General features: G+C 39.4%; 1 protein-coding gene across 3 annotated transcripts; it reads right to left on the reverse strand.

The window, feature by feature from the left end:
- Positions 1-86: 86 nt before the first annotated feature.
- Positions 87-27,734, reverse strand: xrcc1 (X-ray repair complementing defective repair in Chinese hamster cells 1). 3 transcript variants are annotated; one of them, XM_028581074.1, is made up of 18 exons: positions 27,684-27,734; positions 27,400-27,492; positions 26,216-26,323; positions 25,944-26,102; positions 25,518-25,595; positions 21,681-21,804; positions 21,333-21,439; positions 17,507-17,669; positions 17,188-17,422; positions 16,115-16,231; positions 10,504-10,585; positions 9,710-9,809; positions 6,001-6,049; positions 5,033-5,169; positions 4,712-4,802; positions 4,550-4,625; positions 3,844-3,970; positions 87-371 (listed from the first exon to the last, which is right to left on the reverse strand). In XM_028581074.1, exons 1-17 carry the CDS (start codon positions 27,732-27,734, stop codon positions 3,863-3,865), a joined length of 1,878 nt encoding a protein of 625 aa, XP_028436875.1. In that variant the 3' UTR covers positions 87-371; positions 3,844-3,862. The 3 variants fall into 3 exon arrangements, with proteins under 3 accessions (XP_028436875.1, XP_028436876.1, XP_028436874.1); XM_028581075.1 differs by lacking the exon at positions 87-371 and adding an exon at positions 1,780-2,777; XM_028581073.1 differs by lacking the exon at positions 87-371 and having other exon boundaries at positions 2,865-3,970.
- Between the last annotated feature and the right edge of the window lie 119 nt (positions 27,735-27,853).

Consider the following 27,853-nt stretch of genomic DNA (forward strand, 5'->3'; position numbering starts at 1 on the left):
ATATTAAAGATCGGTTTTATGACATTTTCATCAACTTTAATATGAAGCAATAAGCAGAACATCTTTAAAGTGTAAAACCCCTGACTGATATTAATGCCCTGATGCAATTTTATGATGTGATGTCAGTTTTTCATTTACTGTTATGGATTACCTTTAACGGCAAAATCTAAAAGAAAAAAACTCCACAGATGCTATGCCATTTGGAGTTGAACAGAAGTTAATAAGTCCATATGGCAAAACTGATTTCAAGACACCATGCAAGAAATCTGTCATAGATGTCATGAACAATAAATCATAAAAACAAATCTCAGTGGCACCATCCTTCAAGCTGGCGATGCCTATTATCAGGGGTAGCTGCTGGGGCCGAAAACCTGAATCGAAAAGAAGAAACTTTGGATCAAAATATAAAAGATCTTCAACAAGAGAACAAAGCTGTTGTCTAGAAAGCAATTGACGAGAATGAAGAGAGAATGTCAGCCTGACTACACATCAACATATTTACTGATGAAACATCTTAAGGTTAATGCCGCTTTAACTGACATGTCCTGATAAAACCAATTACGACAAAACGGGTGTGGTAAATAACAGTGATGGAAAGTAACCAGGTAGGACTACATTTACTCCAAAAATGTACTTTTACAATTTTGATACCACTGTACTTAACTGTACTCCATGTTATGGTACTCTACACTTCTACTTCGCTGAATTTCAGAGACTTGTACTTTTTACTCCACTCCACTTATTTTAAAGCCTTACTTCACAGATTCTGATTAATATAAAATACAAGGAACAAATACATTATGTATTACTATAGATTAAACTACCCAGCAGTGTAAAAAGTAGTAGTATAAAAATAAGCTCCACCTTTACCAGCTGCAAGATTAAAGTTGATATTTACAGCACTTTGATCAACTGTGATGGTTTTAAATGTGCTATATAAATCAACCTAAAGTTGACCTTAAAGTGATACAATACTCAATAATTATAATATGCTGTATATATGAGACAGAAATTGGCCATTCTGCATAATCAGTCCTCTATACCTTTGGTATTTTAAGTATATTTTGATGACAATACTTTTGTATTTTAACTAAAGTAAATTTTTGAAAGGATGAGTTTTACTTGTAACGGAGTCCAATAAAGTGTGATATTCTCCAACCTTCAGTAAGTGCTAATCATGACACAAGCAATCCTAAAATACTTTGCATCAAAATGGGAATGCACATTTTTGATTTTTGATATATTAAAGATGTTTAATGTGCATTGCATGATTAAGTTTTTTGTTATATTTTCAAAAATGCATAATTTTAAATGCCTCATTCTCCACTCCGGCCAATTTATCACAAACTGGACTTAAAAAACAAACAAAAAACACAGACTCCTTCCACCCAGACAGGTATGCAGGGTAATCCAGGTTATGCATGAGGTCAGTCTATTCACCTTTTACTTTCTTTTTTTTTTTTTACATCATATGGTACCTGCATTCAAATGTTAGGTGAGGAGAAAATAATTTCTTGGCTTACTATATATAGCTTATAGTTCTAGCACAAAAGAGAATTTGATCCCAATATATTGAAGAGCTCGCTTAAAACTCAGTGGGTTTGATATGTGTTTAAGGAAATAAATTGCATTAGTTCCAGTCCTTTGTATGTACAGTGCCTATTAAAAGTATTATACCCTAGCTAACTGTTCCTTTTACAATATTTAATCAAAGTAGACTTAATGACTGACAGTAAAAAAAAAATGCCTTGAAGGTCAAAATGAAAACAGATATCTACAAAAATTATCCACAGTACAAAAATACAAATTACATTAGTAAAGTATTCATCCCCTCCAAGTCTGTACTGTCAGAAGAACATAGAAAGAAGAAAGGGAAAACATGACTAAAGAACTACAATCTGATAATAAAAACAATTTGAGCACACATAAATTAACATTACAACTACAGAGTCAGACAATGTTTGGCTATCTTAGCAGTCAGCCAAGGTTACCGCTAAGATTCACAGGAGACATAAAAATGCAAAGAGCACAGAATAAATCTGACTAGAAGAGATCAAGGTGTGCCGTTTGAACAAAGTCGACTTGTCATATGGGACATTTTGAAAGCAGCCCACCCTTTCTGTCATCTTGACAACAGATGGGCATTTCGATGAAATATGACATTGTATCAAGAATGCAGTTAGCTGCTGTAAATTTTCCTGCTTCCAGAACTAAATGGATTTGACCGTGCTCTCTCCATATTATGAAAAGCAAATCAGTGCCTGGTACGAGGTCACAGTAAGTGGTACTAACATGCCTCACACTTGCTGGTATGCATGTGAATTTGCCTTCAGAATGAGAAATACCAAATAGGTTTTCACATATAAGGCATTTGCCTTGTTGTTTGGTGTCTACAATAAACATATAATAGGGCAATAAAAAATAAAGAAAAGAACTGCAACAGTCAAGAACATAAATATAGAATAGAAAAATTACAATAAGAATATGAAAAGATACTTTTAAAATACAATACTATATAGTATAGTACACAATAAAATAGTCTGATCGTTGGCTACTGCATCCAAACCTCTCCATCTTTCCTGCAGCTTCTCTCCCTGTAACCACCCCACCATTTCTCCCTGTCTCACGTCCACATTCGAGCATTTTAATCCCCTTGACTGAAGAGCAGAAGACCTGGTGGCTCCGGGCACAAAACAGGGCGAGAAGTATTAGATAGAGAGCAGAAAGGGGGCTCGAGATGAGAGAAGGAGTGAAAGGGAAGGGAGTGCCTTTTCGAGCTGCAAACACAAACAGGAAGGCATAGGAAGGGATGAGAGCAGCTAAGTGTGAGGACAGTTTGATGAATACAAATGAGAACAATACCTTTATTTAAAAAAATCTATTTTTTATTTAGGCAAAATTATTAAGTAGTATGAGAACAAAAAAAAGTTGAAGATAGGAACTTGAACAAGCTGCTTTGGACAAGCAAGCAGACAGTACTGTAAGCCCGATATCTCTTCGTCTTAAGAAGCATTTTGTAAATCTTGAGTGACACAAACTACTGTCCATTTTACATCCTCACATCTATCGAGCAAGTCCATCTCTTGCAATATTAATTCAATAAACATAGATAAAATCAAAAACTCAGATTTATTAAACTTAAACACACAGAAATCCATCACTTTTTCCACTCAGGACCTTTTTCTTAAAATAAAAAGGAGAAAGACAAACAGTCTTTCAGTATTCATTTTTGATTTGTAGAATTTAGTTGTCCGGATTTTTTGCAGTTGGTGGCTCCAGCCTTAAATAAATTACACTTTTCACCTGACTTTGGGCTGGTCTCATACTGGTCTGTCTGCTTACATAAGTCAGAGTTATCAGTGCCGCTTGCACTCAGGACAGGGTGATAACTCATTTCCAGACAGGGCCTAAGGGTAGCCGTGGTGAACAGCAGCGAACTGCAGCACGAACCAAGAAATTTAAACAAGACCTGAATCAGACCTGAGTGTGTACTTAGTTCATAAAGTGAGCAGCACACTGATGATGAAGATGTTTCTTTCTGGCCAAGCTAGAACTAACAAAAAGATCATATTAAACTAAACCTTATCCTAACATTGACCTAAATAGACTCCATTTTCTCCATCTTGGCTGAAAGGTGAGAACATCTCTGTTGAAAACACCTGAGGACTGAAAACATTTCACGAATAGCAAGTATAAAATCAGTGTAAAGGTATTAATGAAATACAATCGGTTTATTGCTTTAATGTAAGTGAAGCTGTGAATCTGAAAAGGTAAGAAGAAGAAAATAAAAACGTGTCTTTTCCTATCGGTCAGGATATGAGGTGTTAGTGCGTCTGTGCACACCTTTGCGTGTTCATACAGTTCAGGGGACGACCGAGTAGGGTTGGTAGGGCAGTATCTTTTGTCGTTCATTGATTGCATAAATCCATGCGGGTTTGACAAAGTTCAGATTGCCGTTCTCCATCAGCGCCTGTGATCGAAGTGAGAGTGAAAGCGAAAGGAACAGAGAGGTCATGAAGTGTCTTCTTGTTTCATTACAAATGCACAGATGGGAAGAGGTATAAAGCCTTTGAAAAACTGAAAGCTCCAATTGTATAACTAAAGCTGCAAATTCATACACGAACAAGGCCCTCAAATGGCTGAAAACCAATTCTGACCCACAATTTAAAACAGATTAAAAAGTCACTTGGTCCCAACACTGATGTATTTTCACTGGCAAGGCTAAAATACTCCCAATTTGCCTAAAGGCTTTTATTTGATTATACCTTGCAAAACGACTGCTTAATCAGTAAGTAAGGGACTTCTTAGCCATTTTCTTTTAAGCAGTAACTGTTTAAATTGTTTCAGCTGTGAGTTTCAGCTGTGAAGTTTGTATAATTTGAGCATTACATTTCCAGAAGCAATTACTTTCACAAAGTATTGTCTGTGGAAGCGAAAATAAAATTATTCATGCGCACATGCTCAAATGCACATTAACAGAAATGTACAATGTTTTTAAGCTTGTGTTAGATATCATGTTTGTGGAAAAAGAAGCAAGGACTCAACTCACGTCTTCAAAGGAGTTGTGCCATCCTTCACTAGTCACCACAAACTGCACCTTCTCGGTCATGTAGTCCTCAATCAGTCTGGAGCAAAGACAGTACTCTTTTACACAAACATGTACTGCAGAGATGTTCACAGCTTATTTCTCTGACCAATTAAAGTCTCTCACCCATTAAAGGCAACGATGTATCTCAGCAGAAGGCGCCTCTCGTTGTTAGGGAATTTACCGTAGAGGAAAAAATGCTTTCCTTTCAGGAAGTCTGAAAGAAATGAGAACATGGGAAGAGAAAGGAGCAGATGAGGTCATCTGATGACTACACAATATGTAGGAGGAGTAATTATAGGTGCACTTTAAGTTCCTGAAAGGGCAGAAAGCCATCCAATTACTTTCTGTCAGTGTTTGCCATGTCGGACGAGTGTTCCTGTGATGACAACAGGAACAGACAAAAGAGACAGGAGGACACGGAGACCAGAACAGAGAGAGACATACCTGGTAGTTCAGGGATGGGGTGATCCTCTTCAGCCTCGGCGTCTGTGTTTTCATCTGTCGATCCCCCATATGGATCCTCCTGTTTCACCACCTTCCCTCCCACTGCTGCTTTCTTCTGTCTGCTCTCGTTCTCCACCCTATTACAAGGACAGGATAAGGACCTGTTGTATCTTTGATGCTACATGTGCCCATGTCAGCCTCTCAAAAAGAAGAAACCTCTCTCTCTCTCTTTCTGTGACCACCTGACAAATGTAAGTCACTCTCCTCGTAGCTTTATTTTAGTCTCCACTAACTCCTGATGGAAGTATCTGGCTCTTCAACGGCTAAATGCTCCACTATGTTCACCAGCTAGTCTCGAACTTCTGCTGTTTGGTGGTAGCCAGTTAGCATACAGTGAGATTTCAGAGCTTTTTTGCTGGGAAACAATGCTGATTAGAGCCGTGAAAGGGAGCCAGAACAGTAAAGCTGCAGCTCGTGAAACAAAAACAATGAGCTAAAAGATGGTAAAATGCTCCACTGAGAGCGCAAAGTCAGATAATAATCCTCTATGGGTTTGAGTAGCTTTAAGTAAAAGCACAAAACAATATTTCTAAAAGAGTTTTGAGAGTAAACAGTCCTGGATTACGACCCTCTAACCAACCAATCCCTCTGCAATTTAATCAGGATTTCAAAGGTTGTCTTTTTATTTTAAATCAGGGGGCTTTTTTAAACATCACCCTATGAGGTAAACCTACACAGCTTAACTGCAGCCCACTAATCCTAACACACTCTGTGATTATTGTGCGATTGTGAATCAAAAGTTGGCTCAAGTCAGAGTGGGATTACAGATTTTAGAATTAACTGATGGCTGTGTTACTTATGGAGCAACAAGAGAGCAGAAATCAAGTCGACCTTTAATTACACGGGAGAACAAACTCGTCTACATCAATATTGCAAACGGCCTCGTTGCCATTACTTGTTTTGTTTACCTCTGCAGCTCGTCCTCCGTGTCCACCGCAGACTCATCATCACCGTCTCCTGTGAAATCATCATCACACAATCAGAAAAGGTTGTATTGCCACAGTAGGTGACACCTACGTGGGATTTGCCTGGGTGAACGGTGAATACATACACAAGCAAACAGTGTTTGTTAATATCATACCTGCAAACTCAGAAGGGCTGAAAAAGGTGACCGAAAGGCATCAAAATCCACATTGTTATTCAGTCCGGTAGATAACGTTTGTTAAGGCACCGGTGCCGTATTAGCACCGGGTCTCGGAAACCCCCCACAAAATAAAAACTCTTCGGATCTACACGATTCACGTGGATGACATTTTTCCATTCAAAATGTTGATTTTTGCCGAAAAGCGACTAGTTTGCAGGTATGTAATATGGTACAATTAACCTAAAAACCTGACGTCTTTTTTTAACACTAGAAATAGGCCTTGCGGGAAATTATGTGTGATAAGTTTAATATATTTAATAGGGGTGGGAATCTCTTGGCACCTCACGATTCGATTCAGAGGCCAACGATTCAAATCTAAAAACAATTATCGATGCAACAATTTTGTTATGTACATTTCCATGCGTGATTTTTAAAAATATATATATATAAATCTGAGTTTGCTACTCAGAGTTTGCTAATCACTTCCTAGACAAAGCTTAGAGTTTGACATATATTTGTCACACACAAGTTTTAATGAAATGTTTTGTGTACTGAGGTTTTTATTTTGTAGTCATTCCATGCTTAAGCCTTAAACATGCTTGTCAAAGTCCCCTTCTCTCCCAGTAATCTTCCATGTCGGAGGCTCAGTCATGTTTAAAGGTGGAGAACTGGCTTCTTACAACATGAAAGATGAGGTGGTCAGATGTAATGTTATAAAGTAGATTAACAGCCTATATGAGTTTTGCCTAATTATTTAACGTATGTCTTATTAGATCATGTGTATGTATACAAAATAAAATTTTCTTTTGGCCATTTTTGTGTTTGTTTTTTTCTGCATTCTTGCCTAAACTCTAAGTTGTTGTCTATTATCCCATCCTCTTTCAGTCACTCTGTTTTCTGATTTGTACTTGTAAAAAAGAAAAAGCATTAAATCGTTCTAGAGCGAATCGCAATGCATCTAACAATTGATTATTTTTCCTACCTCTAATATTTAAAGTTAATCTTAACACAAGGTCCGTGTACCTTTAAATTACCATCACTGCAGTCTGGCCCTAATCTTAAAACTAATTAACTATGATGATCAAATGTAAACCAATTAAATCTGCATTATATAGTTCTTTGTCCTTTTTGAAAGAGGTCAAACTTGCTATCATGTTTTCTACAAAATACATGGATATATAGAAAGAGAAAAATGCCAGGTGTAATTTCTATGACGCAAACATGTCAGCAGTTCAAAGGATGTAGCCTCGTTGGCAACACTTCCCATTAACATACATGCGTGCTGTTGAGGGGGAAAAGACAAGCAGGTTAAATAGCCTTCTCCGTATGCGTTTGGTGGGTCAGTGTTTGTTGCGTCGCCTCACTTATGCACCAGCACTTCTCACTACTTCTGGCCTCGCATTAACATAGAAATGAGAATCATGCACAAGTCCCTTCACAGTGATTGCATCTTGCATTCATGCATGCTCCACCTCAAACAGAATCTACAGTATGTATGTTGTTCTTGTCCTTTTCACCGTTGGCATTGTCAACTCCATTTCCAAGAGCTTCATAAAGGTGATCCTTTTGTCTAATCTCTGGACCCTTTCATTGGCTCTCAATGTTTTCAGTCCTCTTCAGATCGAGTGCTGCCCTCTCGGTCTACTTAGTTTGGATGAATCACTTCCCATGAGTCACAGCCACTCACAATTCATTGAAAATGTAAGCAAGGGTTGTGGCTGTGACCCTTACGGTTTGTTGCTAGCTTCTCTGTGACTGAAAAATTGTATTTTCCTGCCTTCTGATTCATTGCAGTTTATTTGTGGTTAGTGGACCTGAGGTAACGTGGAGGTAAAGGCCGGAATTCCAGACGCAAGCACAAAAAAATTAATAAAAACAATACAATGAAATATGCAATATGGAAGAGCTCGAGCTTGAGTCGGACAGGCAAAACACTCCACTTCGGGCGGTCCCGGAGTGGTATGACGCATTGCGGACGGTGGCATTTTGGGGTTAAGCAGTGGCCTCATCTAGGATTCTAGTGGCCTGAGGTCAGAAGCTCCTCCTGAGCCTCTCAGTACTGCCTGGTGTATCTGGTACCTTTTTCCCGACCTCAACAGGGAGAAAAGGCCGTTACCCCAGGTGGTTTCGATTTTTAATAATTTTCCTAGCATTTTTCTTGCAGCTCCTGAACACAAAGTGCAGCTGGGGCAGATGGGAATGCAAGTATCGCACATCCTGTGGAAATTATTTGTACTTTAAGTTTCCTCCCCTTTCTACCTGTCTTTTTGGGACTGGACTTTTTTTTTGTTCGTACAGAGTGAACCTTTGCATTATACATAACCCAAAGTGTTTAAAGTGATGGTTCAAAGTAATTTCACCCTAGGGTCCTTTGCACCATGACCTCGAGCCAAACACCCCCCACAGAAGCTTTTTTCACCTGGGTCGAACATTGGGAGAGTTAGCGTAGAGTAGCGTTATCAGCTGAATAGCTTAGTGCAGGGGCTAATGGATCCACGTTTGTATCTCGTAAGTTACCCCACTAATAATGACCGAAATGATACCAAACTTCTACACTAGTACAAATAAGTTATGTACTAATAAAACAATGGATTGGAAAGTTTGTAAGTACACCAGAAGTTTATGAACACTTGCCTGCTCTCTTCTGCTAGCTGCTGCTGCTACCTGCAGTTAGACGAGTGCTTAGGGCCGTCTACAAATTACACACGGAAAAGAGATACAACAAAAATATTTATTAATTTAACTTTTTTTTTAAAGTATGTGCTGTAGTATAACTAGCAGGAGACAAGTAATAATTGACGTAAGTTTGGAGACATTACCTTATTTAATCATTAAATTAATAAATATTTTTGTTGTATCTCTTTTCGGTGTTGTAATTTGTAGACGGCCCTAAGCACTCTTACTACCGGTAACAGCAGCAGCAGAGAGCAGAAGTCAACAGGCAAGTGTTATTTACATAAACTTCTGGTGTACTTACAAACTTTCCAATCCATTGTTTTACATATAGTGCATAACCTATTTGTACTACGAACCATCACTTTAAGTTCAACATATGTGCACTGAAAAAAATAAGCTGGCCCCACATCCTTTTTTTTAACCTTCAACAGACAAAAGATTTTACTTACTTTGAGAACATTTTCTTACTACTACAACTGTATCCGAACTGTAAGTGCCTCTTTAATCTTTGCTTTCATTCTTCCACTTCCTCCATTTCACCGGGCCGACTGCCCGCTTATTCCCCTAACATTACACCCTGTCTATCTGCCTGTCTCAGATTAACTTTGGCTATAAATCAATTAAAAAACCCAATTTACGTCTGTGTATGGCTGTCATCTCGTAGCCACTTTCAGAACAGTAATGTGCTTTCTCTTTTAGCCCAACAGCAATTTCTGTAGTACGCAAAGAAATAAAGAGTGGGGAGTCATTGAAGTGGCAATGCTGATGATGACTGAATCTTAAATGAAGCATCGTGTAAAGCTCAGTTACATTTTTTTCCACAGCGGGACTTTCTATTAAAGCAGTTTGATTCAAACCTGGTTCATCCACATCAGTGGAGCCGGCATACTCATCATCTTCAGTCTTCTTCTCGGGCATCTTTTTCGGGGTCACTTGTCTCTCCTGCTTCGGTGGAGTCTGCAAGAACAGCATGGACAGAGCGTTAAAACAGACTGACTATTACCAACAGGAAAAAGATTACTCATTAGATCATTTTGTATTAGGGGCGTTGAAAATGATCATTGCATCGCGGACATGGACGATTCTGCATCGATGCAGTGACAGTAGGGCTGGGCAATATATTGATATTATATTGATATCGTGATATGAGACTGGATATTGTCTTAGATTTTGGATATTGTAATATCATGATATCATCTGTCCCTGGATTTAATGGCTGGATTACAAGAAGTATGTCATTTTTTTTTTACTTACCAGACTGTTCAAGCTTTTCTATTATTTGCCTTTACCCACTTAGTTATTATATACACATTAATCATGATTATTTATCAAAAATCTCATTGTGTAAATATTTTTTTGTAAGCACCAATTGTCAAGCCTACAATATCGCCACAGTATCGATAGAGGTATTTGGTCAACAATATGGTGATATTAAATGTTTTTTTAAGAACAGATACAATAAAAAGGCGAGTTCATACATATATACCTGACTGCTTGTAGCAATATATATTAATATTGAGGAGGTGACGCATCGTGATATCGGATCGATTAGAATCGCTGACAGGATAATCGCAATCAAATTGAATCGTGAGACCAGTGAAGATTCACACCCCTATTTTGTATAGGCTCACTTAAAAAAAAAACAATTTACCTTTTTGTTGATTTCCTCTTCACTCTGGTCGTCCCCTTCCATTTCGCTCTCCGAGCTCGACTCTGCTCCATCCATCAAATACCTGGAGGAAGACAAAGGAGGGGTGAACAAAATGTGTCAAGATGATTAAAGGCCAGAGGGAAGAGAATGCCTTCACAATATAGCTTGCTACCAATCAGCTTTACTTGTACAAGGTTTCAAACCGCAGTGGGCCATTGTCAGGCAAAAGCAGGTACCCTCTTTCAGTCCTGATGCCTAAAACATTACCAATGCCTTCATATAAAATAGTTTGAAGTTTGCCTGCTGGGATACAAGTCTAATCTACTGCAGGAGGAGGGGAGAAAATAAAACACTTTCAAACTGACGTAAGAACAACCAAGTCATAAATCAGGCTTGGACCCAGTACTCCCCCAACACCTTTTTCTTATTTCACAGTCTCCCTCCATTAAGAGTAGCTCCTCAAAAAGAACGCTACGATGGGCTGCAATAACATGACTTCATTATATAACAGGACACCAGTAATGACTCTGAGTCATCATCAGAAGCCATCAGGAAATTTAAACCACATAGTCAAGAGACTAAATGCTACATTACTGCCTATTCAGAAGTAGCCCTTGTTGAAAGGTGCACCACTGGTGGGACATGAAGAGTTTTATATTGAGAGACCACTGCGTTTTAAGCTAGCAGGAAGAAGAGGATTGAGGAACAATAAAAATTGTATTGAGTACACTCTTCTGAGTGATCTGATGGACAAAAACAGAATAAAAGTATATCTTGGTAGGGAATCAAGACTTCATTTTCATGTTGCACATATCTTCAACCTCCCCAAGTTCTCTCACACTACACCGCTCCTCCGCTCTGTTCACTGGTTACCAGTTGCTGTCTGCATCCGCATCAATACACTCGTACTTACATACAGGGCCACAAACGGATCAGCCCCAGCTTACATCCAGGACATGGTCAAACCCAATACCCCAACCCCTGGAAAAAAATCGGGTGTTTTTGGAGTGTTATATTTATATATATATATATATATATATATATATATATATATATATATATATATATATATATATATATATATATATATATATATATATATATATACACACACACACACACACACACACACACACACACACACACACATATATATATATCTTAAAGCTGCACTTTCATATGACTCTTTGTTTAACTTATTTAAAGCTAATGCACTTGCACTTACTACTTGTTGTCTGGAGTTTGCACCCTCAAGGTTGAAAGCACTTAATTGGAAGTCGCTTTGGATAAAAGCGTCAGCTAAATGACATGTAATGTAATGGAAAGACCACAATGTCAGCCACCAACTTTAGACTGTGACTTTGAGTGGTCCGTTCAGAACAGTGTCGTATTGACCATAGTAAAGGGCCAGATAGGACCCTGAGTGGAAAATCTAGTGAAGCTTTACTTCATCACTTATATTATTAATGCTCCACGTGACTTCAAGTTCTGCTTGATGAAAACATATGCACTTGCTGAATCTATAAACTAGAAAGCATTCAGATGTACGCCGGGGTACCACTGCCTTGTCTGCACAATCATTAAAAAGTTATTTTAATAATAAAACGTCTTATCTTCTAAATGTGTGAGAGGGTTCAATGAGGTGATGTGACATTTCTCCGCGCCCTCTCCATATATTCCCTCAAGCCACTGTAAAGTCACCTGGACATTAGCAGCTTGAAAGTGAAAGAGTCAAAATACCACCATTGAGGTGTAATTATTTCCGCTGACACTGTAGGGAGACATTTACTGACCTATGCTTACTTGTTTCATAAAACTCCAGGAAATTGGAAAAAGAAAGAGGACACTGTGGGCAAGGGAAGTAATGCTGAATCTGTTGCTTATGCCGATAAGTGTTGTTACCTCAAAAGCAGACCAACATGCTCGATCTGCTCTGTTTACAGAGAACTGGAGACACAATGTTGTTTATTAGAGAGGGTAAAAACCAAGTTATACTAGAGCTAAAATGCAAAAAAAAACAACAACAATGGCCTTCAGCCTCTCAGCTCATCAAATATATGTTCTGTTTACTGCTGCTGATGACCTGAGAGGTTGAAATACACTTATCTAGAGCTGAAACAGTTAAATCGAGTAATGGATTAACAGAAAGTTAATCGCAACAATTTGAAAGATTTTGGCTCTGTACACTTCAGGATGCAGTGAACGTTTTCAGGAAAGGACATTTAGGTGAGGGTTTTTTGTATGTGATTAAGTTTTATTCGCCGTAGATTTATCACCATGTGGTTGTGCTGATATTTTCCAATTCCTCTTGTGTTGTTGCGACAGAGCTTTGGTTTTAATGAGAAATTGCTTTAATTATTCAGCTCTATTGTGATGGGATGTTGTAGAGCTGCTTGAGTGTTTTCTGCCCTCTTCTCCTTCCGTCCATTTCTGGATCGTCACTGATTGGATAATGACTATGGAGATTGCATTTCTGGGGTGCTCAGCTGATGTCACAATCTCTTTTATATATACACACTACAGAGAACGGACGGCGGGAGCAGAAGCTCTGCATTTGCCTACAGATGCTCAGTTAGAAAGTGTTTGTGTGCATGATGGAGCAACAGTTTGAGAGTGTGCGTATTTGTTCGGGCACTTATCATCAAAGTAAGTGGTCCCTTTAATTACCCATAGCAGATGCAGCTTTTAAATAAAGGATACATCATCATCAAAGCTGCACACTCCGAGCGCTGCACAATAGCGGTGCTGGGCAGGGGAATGGATTATTCTGACAACAAGAGACGGGGGAGCAAAGCGGTGAGGGAGGGGTTGAGGGATCTTCGACACAATCCGAAATTGACTGAGAAAGGCGAGCGTGGGGCAGAATGACGAGACAGGGAGCTTCTCATTTCAATGTGCTTACTGACATCTTGTAAAGTAATTATCAGAGGTCATAAAACCACAGCGTTGTGTGCCATCGCCCTTCAGAAGTGTTTTTTTTTTTTTTTTAAAGCTTTACACAACACTCTCTCAGACTCTTGGCTCATATGCACACAGTGGCTGTCCAGAATAATCCAATCAAAATGTAACTCTGATCGCTTTCATTTTCTTTGCTTTAGAGACGAACATTAGTAAAAAATTTATTTTTGCGCACCCCGTCTCAACGCCAGATGTATCCTGCTGGAACTAAATGACAATAATTTCTTTGAAATGACAGTCACATCCAAGTAAGTAATTATAGCCAAAAGGAAGCCACACTGCTGCAACCTGACTATCTCTTTTGTTATCAATTAATCTGTCAATTGCTTATTTGATTTGTCTATAAAAAACTATATAAAACCAAGAAAGTGGATCACATCACTCCAGTACTGAAGTCTCTACACTGGCTTCCAGTGCCTCAAAGAATTGATTTCAAAATACTTTTACTGGTTTATAAATCACTAAACGGTTTAGGGCCAAAATACATTTCTGATCTGTTACTACATTATGACCCACCCAGACCTCTCAGGTCGTCTGGGACAGGTCTACTTGTTGTCCCCAGAGTCAGAACTAAACAGGGGGAAGCAGCGTTCAGTTTTTATGCTCCACATATCTGGAACAAACTCCCAGAAACCTGTAGGTCCGCTGCAACTCTCAGTTCTTTTAAATCTAAGCTAAAGACCTATCTTTTTGATGTTGCTTTTCTTTAAATAATCTATTTTATTAACTTTAATTTCTTATACTGCACTGTAACTTTTATTCTTATACTGCACTATCAATTTTATTCTTGTCTTTTAATGTTTTTAATTTGTTTATTATTGTTTTTTAATTGTTTTCTAACTGCTCTTTAATGTTTTATGTAAAGCACTTTGAATTGCCCTGTTGCTGAAATGTGCTATATAAATAAAGCTGCCTTGCCTATAAAATCAAAAACAATTATTGTGAAAACAAAAATTATAAAAAAATTCTAATTGCTTGTTTTGTCCAAAACACAAATATAATCTATAAACTATCATATGAGATGAAGAAAAGCAGAAAATCTTCACAGCTGAGAAGCTGGAATCAGCGAATGTTTGACATCTTTGCTTAGAGAATGATGAAAAATCAATTGACTCTCAATATAGTTAACAATACATTTTCTGTTGATCAACTAATCAACCAATCACTTCAGCTATAAACTGAAATGCTTCAAGCCAACATTGAGCCCCTTTCCGATACATGCACTTCATTCTGAAAAGGATTGTTGTTTTCTTGTAAAAGTCAAATCATTTTTAAAACAGCAGAATGGTTTTAAAAGCATAGAGAACAAAAATAAAAAGGGATTGGACTGTGGGACTTATATATTGGACTCTTAGAAGTTGGAACCGCCGGCCCCTCTACACTACAGTATTCTATCAACAAATATGGGCAGAGCTAAAGCTGACGGATCAGAAAGATAGGATATGATAAAAGTTTCCACTCGGTCAGTCACATAAAATCCATCCATCCTCGGTTATTAAACCTTACAACTCAGCAGCACCCAAAAAAAAAAGCCATACTTCTGTAGGTTGACGAGCTAGAGTTAAATTTAATGATATCACCTAGGGCTCTAGGAAAATGTGATGGACTTTGTTCAGCTTTTTCTGATGTTTTATAGAACGTTAATCTATAAAATTGGCAGATTCATCAAGGATGAAAATAACCGATATTTGCAACCCTAATGTGGCTTATCAAAATAAAACGGCTAAAGAAGGTATTTAGTGAAACTGGTATACGTGCTGTAGAAGCTAGCACTTTTCCTGATTCCACGTTTGAAAATTGCTTAAGAACAAAATAAATGGCAGAAGGCAGGACTTTCTTTTATTAGAGCCGACAGCTAACTCCATATCTATCACAACACTAGTTCTGCATTTTGCTAACCCTACATTTGAATGCAACAGAAGCCGGAGACTAACGAGTTCAGTAACCTTGGATAACACAACAGTGTGGAGGCTCACTCAGCAATTGATTCATCTTCAGGCGAGGCACAGTCATAACAAAAACAGCAAGGATAAAGGATTTCCTTAAATGGCAAGGCAAAACTTCATACAGTGGAACACGAATACAGAACTTTTCCAATTAATTTAGACCTTCCATTGCCCAAGAAGAGTATATCTGCTCTACATTATTCAGTATACAGATTCATGTGGGCCGATGACAGAAGATGTTGTGAAAGCTCCCCCTGTAATGAGGCAGATAATTAGAGAGCTGCTGGAGCCGGCTGGGTTGAATTTGTGATCACAGCAGGCATCAGCTGCTCAAGGTTACAATGTTCTCTGTAGCAAGTGGGCACCACTGCTGTGAGGGGCGTATTTTTGGACGCTTCAATCAGTGTTAGTGCTGTGCGCAGATTTTACGATGTAGAGGTACAACTGTGTCTTATGAGAAAGTATTAATCAGATGTAGAGTCATACTTTGGACACGATGGATGCTCCACACTAAGAGCAGGCTGTCACTCTACAGAAGCGCCCTTTAACTGACACCTTAACCACAGCTGTCCCTGTGGCCAAAACTGAGCTCAGGCATTTCTATAGGTCTGAATTTCCATGCAAGAATCATTACAGCTTCACTTTTCTATTATCGCTATGAAGTCATCTGTGTTCAATAGTTTATTTTGGATTTCACCTTCTCTTACCGTTTATAGGAGATCATCTGTTTCCTCTTATGGCAGTCCATTATCCATTCTCTCCGTACGATGATGCCCCCTGCTGATTTCACCTGGCTGTACTTGGGGGTGTTAGCGAAGGCACAGCTGGAGATTAATGACACACACACACACACACACACACACACACACACACACACACACACACACACACACACACACACACACACACACACACACACACACACACACACACACACACACACACACACACACACACACACACACACACACACACACACATCACTAAAGAGAAGCTGACAAGGGCAGAGGAGATCAAGAGGCAATCAAACTAAATTACTGAGAGTGCTAACAGGGCTGTTACATAACCATGCAATCTGTTTTTAATGATACAAATCAAGTACAGATACAAATCGCTCATAAGAGAACACTTCTGAAACAATTACGAGCTACTTCTGGAAAGATGTTTGCACTTTATGTGAAATAACTCTTTTTTTAATTAATTTTTTTAATTCATTACACATCAGCCATGTTGCATTCATATATAAATGTCAAACAATTTACCATATGCTGAGTACAGCAATGAAATGTGCGATTGTGTTTTTATGATTTTCTCCAAAGAAACCTGTCAAAAATCAGTCTTCATTCTGTTCATTAAGTTTTAATCTTATCGTCTGTCAACATCCTGCAGTTTCACCATGTACTGTGTTCTCTCTCTCTCTCTCTCTCTCTCTCTCTCTCTCTCTCTCTCTCTCTCTCTCTCTCTCTCTCTCTCTCTCTCTCTCTCTCTCTCTCTCTCTCTCTCTCTCTCTCTCTCATGATAAAATGTACATTTTTGCAATTATTAGTCCATCAGGCTGTGGTAGGTAGACTACTATACTACTGCAGGTATTTTAAACAAGCTCACTATTTATTTTAAATATATGTAAGAATAAAACCGACACTTGCTAGCTTCTCTGTATCAACACAAAATATCACAGTATTTTTCTGAAGGAAAAAAACAAGTAGTGCATGATACCGTCAGGACAGTTCAAGCATACAGTTTTCCCATACTTCCTCACTGCATCCTGCTTGATACTTACATGAGGTGTGTGGAGTCGGGTGTCCAGTCGGGCCGGTATTTGGCTCCCATGTCCAGAGCCTTTTCCCTCAGCTCCCCTCTGAAGGGGTTTTGGAAGCCACTGAGGACAAACACGACCCCCTCCATCATCCGTTTGAATGGGACCTGCTGCACGCTAGGTTTCGGTTGTTTGGGTTTGGGTTCGGGTTTGGATTGGCTCTCCCGCTTCCTGTCAGCAGACTTCTGCCCCGGGGCAGCTGGAGAGATGATTTGCAAAAGTCAAGGAACTTTTCCAGGTGAGGAAATCGTCTTCAAGATTCAGATGCTGATGTGAGTGTTACCTTTCGCAGTGCTGGGGCTTGGCGTGCTGGCTGGGCTCGCCTTGTGTTTGGGGGTCACAGCTTTGCCCTCAGGTGAGCCAGCGGGGCTTATTTTCTTCGAGGGTGGAGGGCCGGGGGAAGATTGCCGCGCTTTGCTGAACTCAAATTTCCTTTTTGCTGGTGGCTATGATGAAACAATTAATGTAAGTCACTCAAAAATTGGCACCTTTTCAGAATGAAAAAAATAATGTGCACCTGTATGTTTAAAACAGGTGCGTTGGAGGAGATACTGTTGGATGACAAGTAGAGTAAAGTGGACACGTACAAACTGTCCACATATCCATTTTATTTAATGCCAGAACATTTAATAAACCTCACTTGAGTGTGGCAGGCAATTTCTTGTATTCGTCATGGGTGAGCCGTCTGAAATAAAATGTCCCTTAAGGAAGCAAAAACAACGATTCTGCAGATTTGTAAAGTATTATAGCCTTCCTAAACAATTACACTAGAAAATTGGAAACAGAACTGCAATTAGTAAGCTATCACTTGCCCATTCTTCTGGTTTCTTTCTCAGAGTGGGCTCAGGCAGAGTTACAGTGGTGCATTTTTATTGGAGTCAGGCAGGCAATTAAACATTTCAAACAGTTTTTTCAAAAATCAATCAAAGCTACAACTTCAGCTGCTGCATACCTAACAAAATACATTGTTTTTTTTACCAACAAGAGGAACAGAACATAATGACCAGAGCTCGCACATATGTGAAATATTTGCTGTACATTTTAAGAGCCTGTGTTATACAATACTAGTTATTTTTTTATACTGAAATGTATTATTTTTTATTTACGTCCTGGGACTTTTGGTTTGTGGTGAAGTACAGAGATAGATTCCAAAATAATATTATAATATAATATACAGTGGGGGAAATAAGTATTTGACCCCTTGCTGATTTTGCAGGTTTGCCCACTTACAAAGAATGCAAAAATCTACAATTTTAATCATATGTACATTCTAACAGTGAAAGACAGAATCCCAAAGAAAATTCCAGAAAATCACATCATATGAATTTATTAAAATTGATAACCATCTGATGAGGAAAAACAAGTATTTGACCCCCTGGACAAACGGCATGTTAATATTTTGTAGAAAAGCCATTATTGGCCAGCACAGATGTCAAACGGTTTTTATAGTTGGTGACAAGGTTTGTGCACATTTCGGCAGGGATGTTGGCCCACCTCCCTGCAGACAGCCTCCAAATCATTCAGGTTCCGAGGTTGTCGCCTGGCAACTCGAATTTTAAGCTCCCTCTAAAGATTTTCAATCGGATTCAGGTCTGGAGACTGGCTAGGCCACTCCAGAACCTTGATGTGCTTCTTCTTCAGCCACTCTTTTTGTTGCTTTGGCGGTGTGCTTAGGGTCGTTGTCGCACTGAAACACCCATCCTCGACCCATCTTCAGCTCTCTCACTGAGGGAAGGAGATGTCGGCCCAGAATTCCACAATACATGGCCCCGTCCATCCTCCCCTCAATACGATGGAGTTGTCCCGTCCCCTTGGCTGAAAAGCACCCCCAAAGCATGATGTTGCCACCACCATGCTTGACGGTGGGGATGGTGTTCTTTGGGTTGTACTCGGTGTTCTTTGCCCTCCAAACACGACGAGTTGAGTTGAGGCCAAAAAGTTCTATTTTGGTCTCATCTGACCCATCACCTTCTTCCAGGCCTCTTCTGAGTCGTCCAGGTGGTGAATGGCGAACTTCATGCGGGCCTGTACATGTTTCTTCTTGAGCAGGGGGACCTTGCGTGCGCTGCAGGATTTCAATCCATGACGGCGTAGTGTGTTACCAACCGTTTCTTTTGTAACTGTGGTCCCAGCTGCCTTCAGTTGATTCATCAGTTCCCCCCTTGTGGTTTTGGGATGATTCCTCACCGTTCGCATGATCAGGGACACCCCACGAGGCAAGATCTTGTGTGGAGGCCCAGACCGAGGGAGGTTGGCGGTGGTGTGGTGCTTCTTCCATTTCCTGATAACTGCACCGACAGTTGATCTTTTCTCTCCAAGTTGCTTTCCGATTCTCTTGTAGCCCATCCCAGCCTTGTGCAGATCAACAATCTTGTCCCTGATGTCCGTAAAAAGCTCTTTGGTCTTGCCCATGGTGGTGATCTTGGATGCTGGTTGTTTGGGTGTTGACAGGTGTCTTTTATACAGGTAACGAGGTGAGGCAGGTGTATTTGATGTAGACAATTGGTTTGGATTGGGGCTGTGTCTTAAAGAAAGACTAACTGGCTTGTAGGAGCCAGAATACTTGCTGTTTGTCCAGGGGGTCAAATACTTGTTTTTCCTCATCAGATGGTTATCAATTTTAATAAATTCATATGATGTGATTTTCTGGAATTTTCTTTGGGATTCTGTCTTTCACTGTTAGAATGTACATATGATTAAAATTGTAGATTTTTGCATTCTTTGTAAGTGGGCAAACCTGCAAAATCAGCAAGGGGTCAAATACTTATTTCCCCCACTGTATTCATGAACATTTTCAACCCTCGAACACATACAGTACTGTCACTACTACTTACAATCAACATACAGACTGTTTTGGGCAAACAGCTGTTCAATATGTCATGGTTTTTTTTATATACGATTTTTGGTAAACCAGTGTTTGAGTTATTCCTGGAATGATATAGCCAAGTCCAAAAATATAATTTTTTTGATATGATGAAAATCTGAATATTTGAAATAGTTTCAATACTCACTATCGAAACATCTGCACCAGCTGTGCTTTCTTGCTCTCTCTTCTCTCCTACAGTTGACAAACACACCGCTGCAGTGCACACATAACCCCACCTCCGCTCACTCAAAGTGCTGTCTTCTCGTCGCTCGTTTAATTAGCTCCGGTTGAATACAATAATTAACTGATTTTGTTATAGTGTTAGATCACTGAAGATGGCAAGTGCAGAGCTTCTTCAACTGGTTTTGGTTTGTTTTCTGGTTTGAATTCACTTCGGTTATCAGGTCCAAAGCTTGAGTTTTTAAACACCATTTGGTTCTAAATCAAATTAACTTTCCCAAACGTGATGTGGAACTCCCAATAACTATAGATCCCATCATACAACAAGCTTTATTGCCTCTGCTTCACTTTCTCTGCGTACCTCTCAGCGTTCTTGTTGTCTAAATAAAGCAACAAAAAAAAAACCTACTGCTTGTTAAGCGAACTGCTGTTGGCTGGCTGTCCTTCAGTGGAGAAAATGGAGAGGGAGTTAGATTTTTAACTGGCATGTGGCACGTGCCAGTGGCATGTACTTCCGGTACTTCCATATGCCAATTGCAATTGCTTATGAATTGACGCCGTAGCGAGTAGTATGAAACGGCAAAAATCCGTTTAGGTACATTGGTCAGGGTGGAGGATGGGTAAAACACAGGACTTTCACCCAGGAGAGCAGCGATCAAGTCGTGCGTGTGACTTTGTGTCCCACGATTGATATTTTTTTTTCACGTTTGTGGTTTTCCTAACCCCGTTTTTCTTGTCCTAATCCCAAACGTTTCTTCTTTTCCTGAACGCAACCCGCGTGTCACATAGCCTCACGATAAGACATAGCCTCACGATAACACGCCACGTGGCTTTAGAAAGTGCCGCGTATATTTTAACGAAATGTTACGTTCCAAGTTATATTTTAACGTTATAAGTTCTATTTTACGTGTTACGGTGAAGAACTAAGTTATATTTTAATAAGTTACATTTTACGTCTTACGGTGAAGAACATGCCACTTCCGGCGGCTCATGCCAGGACATGCCACTTCGGCTGCCACACGCCACTTAAAAATCTAACTCCTACTGAGAAAATGTTTAGTACCTGTGGTGAGGCAGAGCTGGAGGAGGAAGCTTGGCCTGATGAGTGGGAGCTGCCACCAGCCTGCAGGGCAGCTGCAGCGTAACTCAACCTCTCATTCTGAGGAGACACTAAAGAGAGAAAAGTGCAGAGGGTGGGAGCGGTGAGGGAACAAAGTAGCTTCATAATAAAAATGCCTTTGAAATAGCTCTTCCCTCGTCTCCTGGCAGACTGAAATAGCTTAAAATGAAGGCCAATTAGTGCTCTCTTGGCGTTTTTCTGGGATTATTCAAAGTGATTCGCACTTAGTGTTACAAGGACATGGGAGAATTTAATTGGGCTTTAGCGGCTAGTATATTTAAGTGGATTTACCTTTGAGTGAAGTACTGGACTTTGTTGCATTGTCCCGACTGAAGAAAAGACTGCCAGGCTGAAGGCTGGCAGCAGGTGAAAGAGGCTCCTCCTTCACCTTGAACTGTCCCAGCTTTGTCAGTTTCTGAGCGGAGAGAAGACAGAGAAGTTTAGTGCCCAAAGAGAAGGTAGAGGCACTGACTTTCTTTGACTATAGCAAAAATAAGTTTCAACTCATCAAATTACTTCATGGTTACAAAGTTGTGTAGATCACAGAATAAAATAAGGTGCTACACACGCTACGCTGCTGTGAGATGCTGTGCCATGTTTTAAAGGGCTGGGTATCGTTAAAAAATATTCAGTACCGATACCAATACCGTGACTTTGATACCGGTTCCTAAACAATACTTTTTTTTTTCAATACCAATTTTATAAAAAAAGAAATTACAACATTACGGCACAAATCTTATTTTTTTCAGCTCCTAATACGTGAGCCCAGTCTCTGTGAGTAACGTAGAGTTTTTCCTGCATGCCTCTACGACGTGTAACGTTAGACAGCCAATCACCAGCATCATTAGATCTTGGCAGAAGCATGCTGCATGCCTATTGGCTCACTGACGCTGATGAGATTTACTCCTTCAGGGTAGGGCTGGGCGATATATCGATATAAAAAATATATCGATATATTTTTAAATGAGATATGGAATTAGACCATATCGCATATATCGATATAGTTCAAATGTGATCCTTGCTCCCATAGATATATACACAGATGTCGCCTTGAGGTTCTAAACATACGTCAAAACCGCCGCCATCTTGGAACAGGGGTCCGAAGCATTCAGATCAACGCTAAAGATGCCGGACTTTTGTACTGCTTAATTATGTTCGATAGAGGAAATGAAAAGAACAAACAGCAATGAATAACATTTAACAGGTGACAATGTGTTTTATGATTATGTATGCCGCCCGACCAGCAATCTGAGCTCTGGCGACAGCGGGAGGCTGAGAGCTCCGTGGCCGGCCGCAGCGCCTCTTCCCCCGGGAAAAACACAGCTTTGCCTCGCTGCTGCGCGGGTCCCCGCTGATCCAGATCGGACCAGCCAAAGACAGAGTGGTGATCGGTAGGATCTTACACGTAGTCCAGGACGACCTGTATGTCGATATCGGGCGGAAAGTTCCACTCAGTTTGCCGGGCGGCAGGCGGACGGAGAGAAGCTACAGCGGGCAGCAGAGACCGCTCTGCGGCTGCAGGATCTGGAGCTCAGTGCCCGTTAAAATGACATGTAACGCATAAATACATACAGAAATAAATAGTGGAGGAATGAGCCTGGACATTTCAGTCTGTTTTAAACTTCACCTTGAAGCAGAAACTCTTAGTTCAGAAGGGTGAAGTTTCCGTTTGGACTCAGATCTGTGAACCGATCATTATAAATATTCTTTGTATTAACACATTAATTAGTTTCTTTGTTTTGTAGTCGATAGTTCATCTTTTAGTTTACTTAAGTGGAAGCAGTATCAAGTGGAAGAATGGGACTATAAACCTAGGCTTACAGGCATGAGGCATTACATTTTGAACAAAGTAGATTATATTAATATCAAAAGCTTAATTGACCTTTGGAACGAATCACAAATATGGAGCTTTGATTTCAAAAAAGGTACTCCTGTTATACAGTATTTAGGTTTACATTTTATTATTTGAACAGCTGAGCATTTAATCATGAACCAGGTGAAGAAACCGGTTTATTATTTATTTGATTTTGCAACTGTTTCTATCAAACTACTTGTGACATGTCATATTTGATTTTGGCTTTGACTGAACATTTGCTCTCACTTTGCGGAAAAAAATATCGGGATATATATCGTATATCGATATTCAGCCAAAATATATCGGGATATGACTTTTGGTCCATATCGCCCAGCCCTACTTCAGGGTACCCCCAGGATCCTCCAACTTAAATTCAAGGCTTTTTAAGATGTTTTTAAATACCATTTCAAATGAAATTCAATGCCAACTTCGTACCCATTCCGACAGAAGTATGAGGGGAAAATGTCAAATCTGTATACATTTTAAACCCCAGAAAATAATTATGTTAGTTATGTAGGCTACTTGAATTAAATAAAACATTTTATTTAAATTATCAGTCATATTTAATACAATTTACTGGATTATAATACAATCCAATAAAATAAGATATATTACACTACATAATGAGCACTTATATATATATATTTTGATAATACTTTTGTACTATTACTTAAGGAAGATGTTGAATGCAGTAATTTGTAACTCTACAACTCTACTTTTACTGCAAGAGTAAGTCTTCCACCTCTGTAAATCACCAACAACAGTCGTGCATGAATACCTGCAGCAGTGTTTAACACTGAAAACACACCGCTCAGTTCAGCGTTTCCTTGCAGCTCTGCTACAGTAGCAGATAACCTTTGATTGTTACCTGCCGGTCACATCGTCTCTAAACAGTCCGCTCACAGTGAAGTCCTGCACGGATCGACAGATGTTAGAGTCCGGTGGCTGCTCGCTCTGTTTGTTATAAGACGCACACCGAGCAGATTAGCCTGTTATCTTGAGCTTTTTCTGAAGGCGTCGAGCGGCCAGCCAAGGTCCGACACACACCGACACATTCCGCACATCCTCCCCTCAGTTTAACCGCTATAGCAGAGTGTTTTCGGTCATAGTGGGGCGTTGCAGGAGTAGTAGGGCACAGCAGGGCATTGAGCAGGACCACGGCGGCAGCTGCAACCATGATTTAGGTGGCACCCTAATCCAAGTAAAACTGCGAGTTAAACTGAGCTCAGTTTTTAATTAGCCTACATTAGTAACAGTTAAATTTGTTACGGTATGAACTTAATCCTAGGAAAGGCAAACAATATAAGACCTTTGTAACGAAATCCAAGACTTTGTATACCAAATTCAAGGCTTTTAAAGGTCTTAATTTGAGATTATCAAATTTAAGACTTTTTCAATGCTTTTAAGACCCCGCGGGTACCTTAGATATAGAAGTTGGTTATTGAATGACGAGGCATTTTTCAATACTTTAGCGGTAATTCGGACAGTGCCTAAAAAGTATTGAAGCACTGCTGATAACAGTGCAGCCACACATTTAATCTTACAGTAACATGCTCACAAAGACCATCTTCTTATAATACTACATTTAATGCAGACACTAACATGAATGGATAACTTGTTTACTGGTGGTCTGTCTGGTTTCTCCAACTTGTTTTGTAAATGGTAGTAACTTAAAACCTTATTTAATAAACAATAGAACTGGGTGAACCTTAATACTTCTTGGGTTTTAAGTGAAATGTTTCCCATAGGGTCAAAAACTTGGTATGACAAAGTCTAAAGTGTGCATTAAATGTCTTTTCAGACAAGCTGGTTTACTTATTTTTTGGTCAGGCAGTTTTCTGATTCAGATAATAATTTTGTGAATTTGGGACTATTTCACTTAGGCAAAGTGCTTGTATGAAGTCTTGTGTTGAGACAACATCCACAACTTGAGATGCTTATCTTTCTTTGAAAAGGGTTTTGTAGAAGAAAATGTTTGTACTTTCCAAAGTGAGCCATCAAAAAGTATTGTTTTGGTAGAAGTACTGAGGAATCAGCAACTATCAAAACCCAGCCCTTGTTAAAGCGTAACTCTCGCCAAAATACAACCTAGGGTGTTTTTGTGAATATACCCAAGTCAAACTTTGAGAACATTGTTTGTGTACACAGAGTTTACTAAAAACAAAGGTTTTGAACAACTCACTTAATAGTATTCTCAGGTCTCAAGGGAAAATATTCAAAGATAAAACAACATCTCCAGGCACCGTGGAGTTCGAGAACTTGGCATGACTTACCGGGGATGTTGTTGGAGGAGGATCATTTTTGTCAGGCGGCGAATGAAACTTAACAAAGGCCACTCCGTACGCTATGTTCTACGAAGCACACACACAAAATCAAACTACATTTAATATCACAAGTATATGCTTTCACAGAAGTACCCTTTAAGCTTGATAGTTATCTTAACTGAAGTACTAAACACAACATCTACAGGTGCAACCATGCAGCTTTAATACAAGTTGATCCTTATGGTGCTCTGTGTGTAACGCAATCATTTGTACTGTCTGTCAAATTATGTTGCACTGCTATTGGTGGTGGTGGTGAAAGTGCTGTAAAATAGTCCAAAATGCAAATGGTTTACTTTTGGATTCTGTTGATTAAGAGTTAGATGGATAATACATCAGTTTGCACAGTTTTCTGTATTTAAATGATTGGGCCCTTACCTTGCTGTATGGCTGGCTACACACAATTTTCACTCGGTCCCACTTCTCCTGTGCTGTGCTCTTCTGCAGCTGGTTGGGCCCAAAGAAACGCACCCGGTTCAAGTTGGTGCCGTTACGGCTCTCCGTTGGGGACATGAAGGAAGACGTGACCAAAAGAACCTCAAAGAGAGAAAGATTGACATCAAAGAATAAGAAAAAATGACAGTAGTAGAGTGATTATAATTAATTCGGAGGTGATATGCTTTGGAATTGGGTTTGGTTTGCAAGAACACCTCATAGTCCTGGTCTCTGACAGCTGAAGAATTCCCCACCAGCACCTCGATGAAAGCTGATCCTTCATTTCCAATATCAATGCTGTGCACCTGCTCCTCCTTCTCGAACTGAGAGAAAAGAAAAACAGTGCAGGTTAAAATAATGGATGCAAGAGGTTAAACTATTTAACCAGCCCCTACTTTTTAACATGTTTTTGCCAAGGAAATGTACATATATCAACACAGACTGTCCCTTAGTGATACTTGTACTTTGTATTAGCATATACAATTTCCTAATCAAAATTTCAAAGTGCGCTTAAAGTGCTTTTAACATATTCTGTAAAATATCATAATCGATTCTTAAAGCCTCAGGCAAAAGTTGAATAGAGACAAAGATGAGCACACTATGTTATCAATATATTTTCACCCAGCCTAATCCCTTAACCTAATGCCTAACAATTCTGTCAAGTCCGAAAAAATCGTCTGCAAGAAAATGAAGAAGGGAATTCCAAAAGGACACAAATATATCAACAAACGAAAAGTGGAAGTCAATATTTTGTTAATTGGTGACACACCACACAAATGCGCTATGTTCCACTAATCTTCTGTCGCAGACTAAAAACTCATCTGTTTAGACTGCACCTTGGCCAATAAAATAAAATGTATTTATAAAATAAAATGTAGGCACCATTGTATCCACATGGTTGAATGCCTTCATTGTAAGTCACTTTGGATGAAAGCATCAGCAAAATAAATGTAATTGCAAATTGTTTCACACTTCAGAAGTTACAGAAAATATGACTGCCCAACCCTTACCACTTGACAACTACAAACGGCAAATTGGATTATAATCTTTCCTTTTCTTTGGTGGATACACGGCCAGGAAAGAAACTAGCAGGGCAATCTGGGACATTCTGTTCTGTAAATCTCAGCATTTAGATCAGAGCACCAGTATTTACTCTATGGTTAATGTTTTTATTCTCATGTATGTATATTTTAAATGTTTGTTGTATTTTTGAGCAATCTCTGGCAAAAGCGTTTTTTTTCAGGATTAATGGTCTATTTGATCTTGATTTGGATCAAATTAGCTGGATCACCAGGTTTTAGGAGTAGACATAGGTAAACTTCACATCAAAAATGACAAAACATGTTACGTAACCACTGCCGGGTAAAAATCTGTGTACACAGGAGGTTAAAAAGCATACCTGCAGAATGACTGATGTCTGTTTCTCCCCGGGTCTTGCTGCTTTCCACTTTCTGTAGGTGTCAGAGCTCAGCAGGTTGTCTGCCTTGTGAGTCTGTTTAGCATTATGACAAGAAGAGAGTGGAGGAAAGGCTCACATTTGGCTAAATAAAAAAAAATATATATATATTTTTTTTTCTTTAGGGGGTAGGGGCTATATATATATATATATATATATGCAGAGCTTGGTGTCAGGAAACGAGGGGATCACTTTCCAAATGCAATGCAAGTGACAAATGAACTTACAGGGTCCTCGGTGGTGCAAGACACGACGTGTTTGAGTTGGATTTCTGGCATGTTGTTGTTGATTCCCCACAGGTAACAGACTGATTAATAAGCCAGTGTGAAGGAAGATAAAACAAGCCGGGCGCTTGCCTTGCCACTAAGCGCTATCGCAACCAGTTAACAAAACATAA

This window comes from Perca flavescens, chromosome 6 (assembly GCF_004354835.1).
Source record: "Perca flavescens isolate YP-PL-M2 chromosome 6, PFLA_1.0, whole genome shotgun sequence".
Lineage (NCBI taxonomy): Eukaryota > Metazoa > Chordata > Actinopteri > Perciformes > Percidae > Perca > Perca flavescens.